This window comes from Carcharodon carcharias, chromosome 34 (genome assembly GCF_017639515.1).
Source record: "Carcharodon carcharias isolate sCarCar2 chromosome 34, sCarCar2.pri, whole genome shotgun sequence".
Taxonomy (NCBI): Eukaryota; Metazoa; Chordata; class Chondrichthyes; order Lamniformes; family Lamnidae; genus Carcharodon; species Carcharodon carcharias.
In genome coordinates this window covers 20655182-20668307 of record NC_054500.1, presented here as the reverse complement: position 1 = coordinate 20668307, position 13126 = coordinate 20655182, and the positions used below count along the sequence as shown (strand labels likewise).

The window sequence follows — 13126 nt, the reverse complement described above, 5'->3', positions numbered from 1 at the left end:
AGGGATTGAACCCATGCTGTTGGTGGTATTCTGCACCACACTCTAGCCATCTAAGCTAACCAATCAAATGACTTGTGTAACTTTGTGTAACTTTAAAGAGGGAATTGGATATGTAGTTGAAGGGGAGAAAATTGCAGGGCTCTGGGGGATATAGCATCAGGAGTGCAACTGATTGAATAACTCTTTCAAAAAGCCAGCATACACACAATGGGCCAAATGGTTGTCCCCTGGGCTGTAAGATTCTATGATCTATGCAACCTCTGTCCTAGCCAGAAACAGGTACAACTCACACTTGAAGGAATTCAGGGAATCAATGTTCGTAATGGAAATGAACTGGAGGTGCTCAGTTCTACGGTAGTGGTGTGTTTCGATCAGAATTTAAAGTATCTTGCAGCACAGAAGGGGACCATTTGGCCCATCCTGCCTGTGCCATCTCTTTGAAAGAGCAATCCAATTAACCCCACTCCCTTGCTTTTTCCTCTTTGCTTTGCAAATTTCTCCTCTTCAAGTATTTATCCTGTTCCCTATAGAAAGTTACTATTGAATCTGCTTCCACTGCCCTTTCAGGCAGCACATTCCAGATGACAAAAACTCACTGCATAAAAACACCAGTTGCCTTAAATCTGTGTATTCTGTTACCAACCCTCCTGCCAGTGGAAACTGTTTTTCTTTATTTCCTCTCAATACCCTTTAGTATTTTGAACAACCACATTAAATCTCCTCTTAACCTTCTTCGCTCTGAGGAGAACAATCCCAGTTTCTCTAGTCTCTCTACATTAACTGAAGTTCCTCATCCCTGATACTATTCTAGTGAATCTCCTCAACAACCTCTACAAGGCTCTGACATCCTTCCTAAAGTCTGATGCCCAGAATTGGACACGATACTCCAGCTGAGGCCTGAATTAAACAGTGTAACTTGAATTTCGGTAAAATCCAACACTGGGTGTGTGAAATCTTAATGGAAAATATGAACTGTACAATTAGAGAATTTTTCCACTCAAAATTTGGCAATGCCAGGAGAGGATAGCCAGGGTTTTCTGCCCATCTGTGCCAGTCTGGGATATTCACTTTAATGGATGGAAAATAGTGAATTGGTGAGAACAAACACTGGTCAGTATTTTGTGCTGGGTGATTCTGGGGTGTACAGATATTTCACTGGTGGTGGAAAGATTTAGAGAGAAAAACTGTATTTATATAGCGTCTTTCACAAACTCAGGATGTCCCAAAGTGTTTTACAGCCAATGAAGTATTTTTGAAGTGTGGTCACTGTCTTAATGTAGGAAACACAACAGCCAATTTGTGCACAGAAAGCTCCCATAAGCAACAAAGTGATAATGGCCAGATAATCCATTTTAATGGTATTGGTTGAAGAATAAATATTGGTCAGGACACTGGGGAGTACTCTGCAGCTCTTCTTTTGAAATGATGCCATGGGATGTTTTATGCTAACCTGAAAGACAGCATTTCCGACAGTGCAGCCCTCCCTCAGTACTGCACTGGAAGTTTTAACCTTTGTGCATAAGTCTTGGAGGTGTGACTTGAACCCACAACCTTCTGACTCAGAGGGGCAAGCGCTATTCATTGAGCCATGGCTGACATTAATGGGCTGAGTTAAATGTATTGCACGCCATTACAGTGTATGTCTGTAGTGTGCACTCAATACAATTGTGATTGGTCTCCAGATTGTAAACTGAATTTGAAAAACAAAAGTGATTAATAAGATGATGGAAATTGGCCGGAAAGCAAAGGATGGTTTTAGAGCTATAATTTTTTTAAATACTGTATTGAGAACAGCATCCTGATTTCTCAAGGCTGCGAAATCGAGGGAAGGAAATTCGCCTGGAATTAAATGCTCTCTATCAGCAAGAGAGCCAGCTGGATGAAGACTTCTACTTGAAAGCCTTGAAGCTACCCAACTGGACTCATCCAAGTGTGGTAAAAATTATTTTGTATGAATGTGTGTCCTTCCCAGATTACAATTGTTCCAGTATTGGTGGCTGTGCCTTACCACTAAGCTTTGGAATTGCCTCCCTAAACCTCTCCACCTGTCTACCTCTCTCTCTTCCTTTATGACAGTCCTTAAAACCTATCTCTTTGTCCAGGCTTTTGGTCCACCTGGCCTAATATCTCATTATGTGGCTTGATGTCAAAAATATTTTTATTTGGCATTGCTCTTGTTAAGATCCTTGAGATGTTTTGCTATGTAATTGCAGGTTGTTACTCTCCCCTCTCCTTTTATCTCACTCTTTCCCTCTTCCTCTCATTTCTCCCCCTTTTCCCCGCTACCCCCCTCACCGCTTCCTCCTTCCCGCTCCCGCTCCCCCTTCCCCTCCGGCTCCCCCTCCCACTCCGGCTCCCCCTCCCCCTCCGGCTCCCCCCTCCCCCTCCGGCTCCCCCCTCCCCTCCGCTCCCCTCCCCCTCCGGCTCCGCCCCCTCCCCCTCCGGCTCCCCCCTCCCCTGCCGCTCCCCCCTCCCGCTCCCCGGCTCCCCCCCCCTCCCGCTCCGCTCCCCCCTCCCCCTCCGCTCCCCCTCCCCTCCGCTCCCCCCTCCCACGTCCGGCTCCCCCCTCCCCTCCGCTCCCCCCTCCCCTCCGGCTCCCCCTCCCTCCCCCTCCGGCTCCCCCTCCCCCACCGGCTCCCCCCCTCCCCCTCCGCTCCCCACCTCCCCCTCCCGCTCCCCCCTCCCCTCCCCCCCCCTCCCCCTCCGGCTCCCCCCTCCCCCTCCGGCTCCCCCCTCCCCCTCCGCTCCCCCCCTCCCCTCCGGCTCCCCCCCTCCCCCTCCGCTCCCCCCTCCCCCTCCGGCTCCCCCTCCCCCTCCCGCTCCCCCCCCCCCCCCCCCCCCCCCCCCCCCCCCTCCCGCTCCCCCCCCCCCCCCCCTCTCCCCCCCTCCCCCCCTCCGCTCCCCCTCCCCCTCCCCCCCCCCCTCCCCCTCCGGCTCCCCCCTCCCCCTCCGCTCCCCCCTCCCCCTCCCCCTCCCCCCTCCCCCTCCGCTCCCCCCTCCCCCTCCGCTCCCCCCTCCCGCTCCCCCTCCCCCCCTTCTCCCCCCCCCCTCCCTCCCCCCTTCCCTCCCCCCTCCCCTCCCCCCCCCCTCCCCCTCCCTCCCCCTCCCCCCTCCCCTCCCCCCTCCCCTCCCCCCTCCCCCCTCCCCTCCCCCTCCGGCTCCCCCTCCCCCTCCGCTCCCCCCCCCCTTTCCCCTCCCCCCTCCCCCTCCCCCTCCCCCCTCCCCCTCTCCCCCCCCCCCCCCCTCCCCCCCCCCCCTCCCCTCCCCCCTCCCCTCCCCTCCCCCTTCCCCCCCCTCCCCTCCCCCTCCCCCTCCCCCCCCTCCCCTCCCCCTCCCCCCTCCCACTCCCACTCCCCCCCCCCCTCCCCCTCCCTCCCCCCTCCCCTCCGGCTCCCCCCTCCCCCTCCGGCTCCCCCCTCCCGCTCCGGCTCCCCCCTCCCGCTCCCCCGGCTCCCCCCTCCCGCTCCCCTCCGGCTCCCCCTCCCGCTCCGGCTCCCCCCTCCCCCCTCCGGCTCCCCCCCTCCGCTCCGGCGCCCCCCTCCCGCTCCGGCTCCCCCCTCCCGCTCCGGCTCCCCCCTCCCGCGCCGGCTCCCCCCTCCCGCTCCGGCTCCCCCCTCCCGCTCCCCCTCCGGCTCCCCCCTCCCGCTCCGGCTCCCCCCTCCGCCGCTCCGGCTCCCCCTCCCCGCTCCGCTCCCCCCTCCCGCTCCGGCTCCCCCCTCCCGCTCCGGCTCCCCCTCCCGCTCCGGCTCCCCCCTCCCGCTCCGGCTCCCCCCTCCCGCTCCGGCTCCCCCCTCCCGCTCCGGCTCCCCCCTCCCGCTCCGCTCCCCCCTCCCGCCTCCCCTCCTGGCTCCCCCTCCCGCTCCCCCGCCGCTCCCCCCTCCTCCTCCGGCTCCCCCCTCCCCCTCCGCTCCCCCCTCCGCTCCGCTCCCCCCTCCCCCTCCGGCTCCCCCTCCCGCTCCGGCTCCCCCCTCCCGCTCCGGCTCCCCCCTCCCGCTCCGGCTCCCCCCTCCCGCTCCGGCTCCCCCCTCCCCCTCCGGCTCCCCCCTCCCGCTCCGGCTCCCCCCTCCCGCTCCGGCTCCCCCCTCCCGCTCCGGCTCCCCCCTCCCGCTCCCCCTCCGGCTCCCCCCTCCCACTCCGTCTCCCCCCTCCCGCTCCGGCTCCCCCCTCCCGCTCCCCCTCCGGCTCCCCCCCTCCCCCTCCCCCTCCGGCTCCCCCCTCCCCCTCCGGCTCCCCCCTCCCCCTCCGGCTCCCCCCTCCCCCTCCGGCTCCCCCCTCCCCCTCCCCCTCCCCGCTCCCCCCCTCCCCCTCCCCGCTCCCCCCTCCCCCTCCCCCTCCCCCTCCCCGCTCCCCCCTCCCCCTCCCCGCTCCCCCCTCCCCCTCCCCCTCCCCGCTCCCTCCTCCCCGCTCCCCCCTCCCCCTCCCCGCTCCACCTCCCTCCTCCTCCTCCTCCCCCCTCCCCCCTTTCCCCCCTCCCCGCTTTCTCCTCCCCCCCTTCTCCCCTCCCCCCTTCTCCCCTCCCCCCTTTTCCCCTCCCCCTTTTCCCCTCCCCTTTTCCCCTCCCCTTTTCCCCACCCCTTTTCCCCTCCCCCTTTTCCCCTCCCCCTTTTCCCCTCCCCCTTTCCCCTCCCCCTTTCCCCCTCCCCCCTTTTCCCCTCCCCCCTTTTCCCCTCCCCCCTTTTCCCCGCCCCCCTTTTTCCCCGCCCCCCTTTTCCCCTCCCCCCTTTTCCCCTCCCCCCCTTTCCCCTCCCCCCTTTCCCCTCCCCCCTTTCCCCTCCCCCCTTTCCCCTCCCCCCCTTTCCCCTCCCCCCCTTTCCCCTCCCCCCCTTTCCCCTCCCCCCTTTCCCCTCCCCCCCTTTCCCCTCCCCCCCTTTCCCCTCCCCCCTTTCCCCTCCCCCCCTTTCCCCTCCCCCCCTTTCCCCTCCCCCCCCCCACTCCCTTTCCCCTCCCCCCCTTTCCCCTACCCCCCTTTCCCCTCCCCCCCTTTCCCCTCCCCCCTTTCCCCTCCCCCCTTTCCCCTCCCCCCTTTCCCCTCCCCCCTTTCCCCTCCCCCCTTTCCCCTCCCCCCCCCACTCCCTTTCCCCCTCCCCCCCTTTCCCCTCCCCCCCTTTCCCCTCCCCCCCTTTCCCCTCCCCCCTTTCCCCTCCCCCCCTTTCCCCTCCCCCCCTTTCCCCTCCCCCCCTTTCCCCTCCCCCCCTTTCCCCTCCCCCCCTTTCCCCTCCCCCCCTTTCCCCTCCCCCTTTCCCTTTCCCCTCGCCCCTCCCCCTTTCCCCTCCCCTTTCCCCTTTCCCCTCCCCTTTCCCCTCCCCCTTCCCCTCCCCCTTCCCCCTTCCCCTTCCCCTTCCCCTCCCCCTCCCCTTTCCCCTTCCCCTCCCCTTTCCCCTTCCCCTCCCCTTTCCCCTCCCCCTCCCCCTTTCCCCTCCCCCCTTTCACCCTCCCGGCCTTTCACCCTCCCGGCCTTTCACCCTCCCGGCCTTTCACCCTCCCGGCCTTTCACCCTCCCGGCCTTTCACCCTCCCCCCCTTTCACCCTCCCCCCCTTTCACCCTCCCCCCCTTTCACCCTCCCCCCCCCCTTTCACCCTCCCCCCCACTTTCACCCTCCCCCCCCCTTTCACCCTCCCCCCCCTTTCACCCTCCCCCCCCTTTCACCCACCCCCCCCTTTCACCCTCCCCCCCCCTTTCACCCTCCCCCCCCTTTCACCCACCCCCCCCCTTTCACCCACCCCCCCCTTTCACCCTCCCCCCCCTTTCACCCACCCCCCCCTTTCACCCACCCCCCCTTTCACCCACCCCCCCTTTCACCCACCCCCCCTTTCACCCACCCCCCCTTTCACCCACCCCCCCCTTTCACCCACCCCCCCCTTTCACCCACCCCCCCCTTTCACCCACCCCCCCCTTTCACCCACCCCCCCCTTTCACCCACCCCCCCCTTTCACCCACCCCCCCCTTTCACCCACCCCCCCCTTTCACCCACCCCCCCTTTCACCCACCCCCTCTTTCACCCACCCCCTCTTTCACCCTCCCCCCCCTTGCCCCCTCCCCCCTTGCCCCCTCCCCCCTTGCCCCCTCCCCCTTTGCCCCCTCCCCCTTTCCCCCCTTTCCCCCTCCCCCCTTTCCCCCTCCCCCCTTTCCCCCTCCCCCCTTTCTCCCTCCCCCCTTTCCCCGTCCCCTTTTCCCCGTCCCCTTTTCCCCATCCCCTTTTCCCGCTTCCCCCCTTTCCCGCTTCCCCCCTTTCCCGCTTCCCCCCTTTCCCGCTTCCCCCCTTTCCCGCTTCCCCCCTTTCCCACTTCCCCCTTTCTTCCCCTCTCCCCCCTTTTCCCTCTCCCCCCTTTTCCCTCTCCCCCCTTTTCCCTCTCCCCCCTTTTCCCTCTCCCCCCTTTTCCCTCTCCCCCCTTTTCCCTCTCCCCCCTTTTCCCTCTCCCCCCTTTTCCCTCTCCCCTTTTCCCTCTCCCCCCTTTTCCCTCTCCCCCCTTTTCCCTCTCCCCCCTTTTCCCTCTCCCCCCTTTTCCCTCTCCCCCCTTTTCCCTCTCCCCCCTTTTCCCTCTCCCCCCTTTTCCCTCTCCCCCCTTTTCCCTCTCCCCCCTTTTCCCTCCCCCCTTTTCCCTCTCCCCCCTTTTACCCCTCCACCTGCTTTTTCCTCCCTCCCCCTCATTTTCCTCCCTCCCCTTGCTTTTCTTCCCCCCCCCCTCGCTTTTCTCTTCCCTCTGACTCAGTGTCTTTCTCGCTCTCTTGCTTTAATTGAATTTGTGAACATCTCATGGTGTGGTCAGTCTCTGTGGTCTCCTAAGTTATAGTTGTGTACTTACCTTCCCAGGAGTTCTCACCCTGCCTATCTGTTTTGCTCTGTAATCTTGCAATTATTATCATTAAACCCCACTGATTCTGTTTTTCCGTTGGATTACCAGTGTTGGGACTTCAGCTTGGAGCCAGCCAGTGCCCCTGTTGTCTATCAGCTGGGATGGTGGCAAAATCTGGGGGACACATCCTCCACGGGATGCTGTTTCACACTATAGGCACATGTGGGGCGTGTGTGGCCTTGACCCGTCTCTCCCTTCTGACATAAGTATCAAATCCTGCCACCAACATATCCTCCGCAGATCGTTGTTGCTTGAAGTTAACTTCAGTATTGGACATTGATCTCTCCACTCCAATCCAGCAGTCCATCGCCAGAGGACAGAAAGCCCACTTTCTCCATTTTTCTACGCCCAGGCAACATGGAGAGAGGCCCGGTCTAATGCTCTGAGAACATGGGTTCAAGTCCCACCATGGCAGCTGGTGGAATTTAAGTTTAAGCAGTAAAACTTGGAATTGAAAACTAGTCTCAGTAAGGTTGACCGTGAAACTATCATCAATTGATATAAAAAACCCATCTGATTCATTAATATCCCTTTAAGGAAGGAAATCTGCCATCCTTACCTGGTCTGGTCTACGTGTGACTCCAGACCCATAGCAATGTGGTTGACTCTTAATTACCCTCAGAAGTGGCCTAGCAAGCCACTACAGGGCAATTTGGGATGGGCAACAAATGTTGGCCTTGCCAGCATTGCCCACATTCCAACAAAGAATAAAGAAACAAAAATGCCAAATCTGTCCCAATTAGGACTGGTTCACATTGGTTTATTTTGAGGTTTAACTGTCTCTCTCTTTCTTTGAAGCCCCTAGGTGATGAAAGTCAAGCTCATGTGGTTGAAATGATTGGTGATAAACCGGGTGAGAATCCTTAGTTATCAATACCCACTGTAAACAGAATGTACATAATAAAGAGCAGCCACAGTTTTGTATCACACCTTTAACAAGGTGACATGTCCCAAGGTGCTTCGCAGCAGCGTTATCAATAGAGCCAGACACCAAGCCACATAAGGAGATATTCGGACGAGCGACCAAAAGCTTGATCAAAGAGGAAGGTTTTAGGGAGCACCTTAAAGGATTTAAACAGGTTTAGGGCAGGAATTTTAGAGTTTAGGGCTAAGGCATCAGAGGGCATGACTATCAATGGCGGGGTGTATAAAATCAGCAAGGCTCAAGATGTCAGAATCAGCGAACTCGGAGGGACGTGGGGCTGCAGGAGATTACAGCAATGGGGAGGGGCAAGGCCATGGAGGGATTCGGAAACAATGAATTTTAAAATCGAGGCCTTGGTTAACGAGGAGCCAATGTAGGTCAACCAGCACAGGAATGATGGATGAATGGGACTTGGTGTGAGCTGGGACAGAAGCAGCAGAGATTTGGATGACCTCAAATTTACAGAGGCTGGGACGTGAGAGGCTGACCAGGAGTGTGTTTGAATAGTCAAGTCTAGAGGTAACAAAAGCATGGATGAGAGTTTTAAACTGACTTGTTCCTTTCATTCTGGATGCTTCTGACCCAGAGCCTGAAATTTTCAAACATTTTACTGATTTCCAATTGACCTCAGCAATTTACAAGCAGCTACAAGTACTCAGAATGGATGTCTTGTGGCACAGTAGGTAGCGTCCCTGCTCCTAATCCAGAAACTCCAGGTTCGAGTCCCACTCCAGGACTTGATGGCCAAGGAAAGTGCGTTCATAATGCAGCCAAACAGGTTGAGTATCAACCTGCAAATCCTTCCAACACACGCCAATGGCAGGTGGTAAGAGCGGGATAGATTCCAGGTCACCATTTGATGGAAAGAGAGTTGGAGCCTCCACCATCACTAACCATAGCTCCAGACTACAACGTGCATGTAAAAGTGTATTTAGCCAGAGGAACCCACACTCTCTGATTGGACTGTAACACAACACCTGTAACACAAGCGCTCAGATGTCCACGAGGTGTGCTTAAGCAGTAGCCTTAAAAGGACAGGGAAGATTAATGTTTAAGCGTCCAGACCATGGGCGGGATTTTCCGGTCCCGCTGAAAGTCAGTGGACTTTTGGCTGGGCCGCTGCATAATCCACACCGGGTCCTACCACAATGGGGTTGGAAAATCCCGGCCCATGTGTGAGCAATGCTGGGAAGGTCCACCAGTACTGGGAAAGCCTTCAGTTTTAATTTGTGCCTGAAAGCTCGCAAGTCTGCTGACTATTTTCTTCTTCCTTTATCTTCTAGAATTTGATTTTAAACCCAAAGGCCACTTGCAAATTGGTGAAGACTTGGACATAATTAGACAACGGTAAGATGAGATGTGTTCAAATCCTGGTCTCAGTCAACTTGCAATGATAGAATGCAATGAAGCTCCGCAGGAAGATGTTAAATCTTTCTTGCTTTCTCTAGGTGAAATTTTAAGTGGATTACCTGAGTGTTAAAGACTGGATAATAGCTGGTTTGGATCAGGAGTCATATGGGATTTTACACAGTGGGAGTGAACAGAAAGGGGTTTATTTTCATTGGGATTCTACACATTGGGAGTGAATGGAAAAGTGGTTAATCCATTGGGATTACACACTGAAATTAAATGGGATTGCACCACTGAAATTCCAAATGGTAGGGTTGAGCAGCCAGAGATCTGATCCACTGGAATCCTATCCTGGCTGTTTAATACCTGAATCCTGAAGTTGGAATTTGATATGCAGTTAATTCCAAATTTTCCACTGTCCTCTATTGTAAATATTTGTCAAGTTTATACATTTGCCAACTGAGAATTGAATTAAGACCTAGTTGAGATTTAGAAGATTAAGCTAGGAATGATGGCAATAAGGTAGCATTTGTGGAACGTTAATTCTTTCCCTTTTGAGATGCCAGTAGCCTGCCATATTTCTCCAGAATGTTTTTGGACCATGATTTGTACAGGCCTGCACCTGGCAGGCCAAAGACTAAGCCATCAGGAACTGACGTGCACTTTGATGAGCAAGACGTTGTCCTTTGAACTAACTTATCTCTTCTGGCATTGCTCGCAATGTGTCCAGAACATGGTTCTTATATGTTTAATTGCCAATGTGGCCTGCGCCTTTAAGCCACTGCATAGGTTTTTCGTTGCACAAGTGCCAGGCAATGACCACCTCCAACGAGAAAGAATCTAACCATCTCCCCATGATATTTAACGGCGTTACCATCACTGAATCCCCGACTGTCAACACCCTGGGGGTTACCATTGACCAGAAACTTAACTGGATCAGGCACATAAATATTGTGGCTACAAGAGCAGGAATTCTGCTGTGAGTAACCACCTAACTCCCCAAAATCTGTCTACTGGCAACACAGCACAAGTCAGGAGTATGATGGAATACCTTCCACTTCCCTGTTCGAGTGCAGCTCCATCAACACTTAAGAAGCTCAATACATCACAGACAAAGCAGCCGACTTGATTGACACCCCATCTACCACCTTAAACATTCTCTTCCTCCACCATTGACGCACAGTGGCAGCAGTGTGTACCGTTGACAAGATGCACTGCAGCAACTTGCCAAGCCTCCTTCGACAGCACCATCCAAACCATGACTTCTGTCACCTAGAAGGACAAGGGCAGCAGATGCATGAGGACGCCACCATCTGCAAGTTCCCCTCCAAGCCACATACCATCCTGACTTGAAACTACGTCGACCTGTTTCAGGGTCAAAATCCTGAAATTCCCTTCCTGACAGCACTGTGGGTGTACCTACACCAGATGGACTGCAGCAGTTCAAGAAGACGGCTCACCATCTTCTCTAGTGCGAATAGGGATGGGCAACAAAATGCTGGCCACGCCAGAGAAGCTCACATCCCATGAAAAGAATAATTCAAGAAAGGGTCACCCATGCAATCGGAGCTACTGATGACTGCTAAGGTTCATCAGGTGGGCAGTTCTAATTGTCTGAAAATTTCACACTGCACTACTGTTGTTTTTTAACTTGTTGCATCATTATTTTGCATCTGTAGCAAAGAGTGATGTTTGGAGTGTGGTGGCTGTAAGACATTTTTCCAAGTTAATTGCCTCCAGCCTTTCCAAGAGTCAGCAATGAATGTAAATCTTATTCAGTGTACTAGATGTTGAGAGTTAAAGGAAAAAAGAAAAACTTGCATTTATATAATGCTGTCCCAAAGCACTTTACAGTGTAGTCACTGTTGTAATGTAGGAAATGCTGGTTTGTACAAAACAAGCTCCCACAAACAGCAATATGATAAGATAATAATGGTCAGATAATCATTTTTTGTGATGTGGATTAAGGGATAAATACTGGGCAGGACACTAAGGATAACTGTCCTGCTCTTTTTCAAAATGGTGTCACGGGACCTTTTACATCCACCTGAGACAGAAGAATGTTTATTGTCTCATTCAAAAGAGGTTATCTCCAACAGTGCAGCGCTCCCCCAGTTCTGCACTGTAGTGTCAGCCTAGATATTTGTGCTCAAGACCTGTAATAGGGACTTGAACCCACAACCGCCTGGGCTCAGAGGTGACTGTGCTACCAACTGAGCCATGGCTGACATCTAGTTCAAAGACTTCAGAATCTCACATCACAGTGCTACCTACTGGCTAAAGTCCACAACTGCATTGTTACAGGCAGCTGTTTACATACAGGATTTCACAGAAGGAGGCCATTCGGCCCATCGTGTCTGCACTGGTTCTCCAAATGAGCATTATGACCTAGTCCCATTGCCCTGCCTTTTCCCCGTAACCCTGCACATTGTTTCTATTCAAATAATCATCTAATGCTCTCTTGAATGCCTTGAAATTAAAATTGAATGTTGACAAAAAAAGTGACCATGTAACTATCCCTTTAATGTGCATTGCCTTTCTTTTGAGCAACTGAAAATGCAGATGTTCTTTAAGTTGGGATATTGCTGATTCCAGCTGGCTAGTTCATTTGCCAACATAACATGGACTCCATTAGAAAAGTGATTCATTGCTTTCAGATGTACTGACAGCATAACAAAGGGCTATGTAAATGAAAAATCTGCCTCGCTTTTTATATTGAAATGGACTTATGAAGTTATGTCACGCTTTTTACCTAATACACATTCAAGATTATCTCTTTAAAGACGCCCAGTCCTCGCAGAGGTTGCAGCTTTTGAAGGCTGGATCTTTTTTTTGAAAAGAACGCTCGGGTATTGCTAAACAAATGAAGCAATTAGTCTCCAGCTGATTGCAGCATCCTAAATCCTTGTCATTCACCTTGTCGCCTCCCTGGAGATTCAGTCAGTAATCACACACAAGCAAGCAATAAATTTAATTAGACCATAGCGCAAGTGTTTGAAATAGGTATAACTAATCAATTGCAGCATTAGCAGGCCACAATAGAAAGCTGCTGGACTCACCCACTCTGTAGTGAAACACGTTGATTAATTTTCCTAATTACCCTCCCTCTTTTCATGCCTTCGTCCCAGGTGGGTGCTGACTTCTGCGGGCCCATAATTTTGCGGGTAGTTGCCATACTGCCTATTCTCCATGTGTGAGGGCTGACAGTCCCAAATGATTAGTAGTTCATGAAAGACTTCAGGGATTCATAGGATGGTTGCAGCACAGGAGGAAGTCATTTGGCCCATTTTGTCCTATCTGGCTCTCTCTAATAGCCACTCCGGCAGTTCCAAACACCTGGTCCTTTCCCCCATATAAATATGCAAATATGTTCTCTTCAGATAATTATCCAATTCTCTTTTGAAGGCCTCAAATGAATCTGCCTCCACCGCACTCGCAGGCAGTTGGTTCCTTAACCACTGGCTGCACAAAAAAAGTTTTTCCTCATATCACCATTGCTTCTTTTGCCAGTCTCTTTAAATCGGTGTTCTCTGGTCCTTGACCCTTCCAGCAATGGGGACAGTTTCTCTCTATCTGGATAGCCTTGATCCTGCCCTCACCTGATGTCCCTTGGCTGGAGACGAGAGAAAAAGATGTGCTTTTGTACAATTAGTGAATTTGGACATCCCAATGTGATTTACAGCCAATAAACATACATAGAAACATATGAATTAGGAGCAGGAGTAGGCATTCAGCCCCTCAAGCCTGTTCTGCCATTTGATAAAATCATGGCTGATCTGATTGTGGCCTCAACTCTACTTTCTGGTCTACCCCCTATAACCTTTGACTCCCTTGTCAATAAAGAATCTATCTAACTCAGCCTTAAAAATATTCAATGACCCTGCCTCCACTACCTTCTGGAAGATAGAATTCCACAGACTAATGGCCTGCTGAGAGAAAAAAATTCTCCTCATCTCCATCTTAAATGAGAGATCCCTAGTTCTAGCCTCTCTCATA

At 54.3% G+C, this 13126-nt stretch overlaps 1 protein-coding gene across 2 annotated transcripts in view; it reads left to right on the top strand.

The window, feature by feature from the left end:
• The window catches only part of sars2 (seryl-tRNA synthetase 2, mitochondrial), a 43228-nt gene that overhangs the window by 6776 nt on the left and 23326 nt on the right, over positions 1-13126 (top strand). For both annotated transcript variants that reach the window (XM_041179520.1, XM_041179521.1), the window contains exons 4-6: positions 1795-1935; positions 7654-7708; positions 9064-9127. In XM_041179520.1, coding sequence (XP_041035454.1) covers positions 1795-1935; positions 7654-7708; positions 9064-9127 — 260 coding nt within the window. The remainder of the gene's footprint in view (positions 1-1794; positions 1936-7653; positions 7709-9063; positions 9128-13126) is intronic.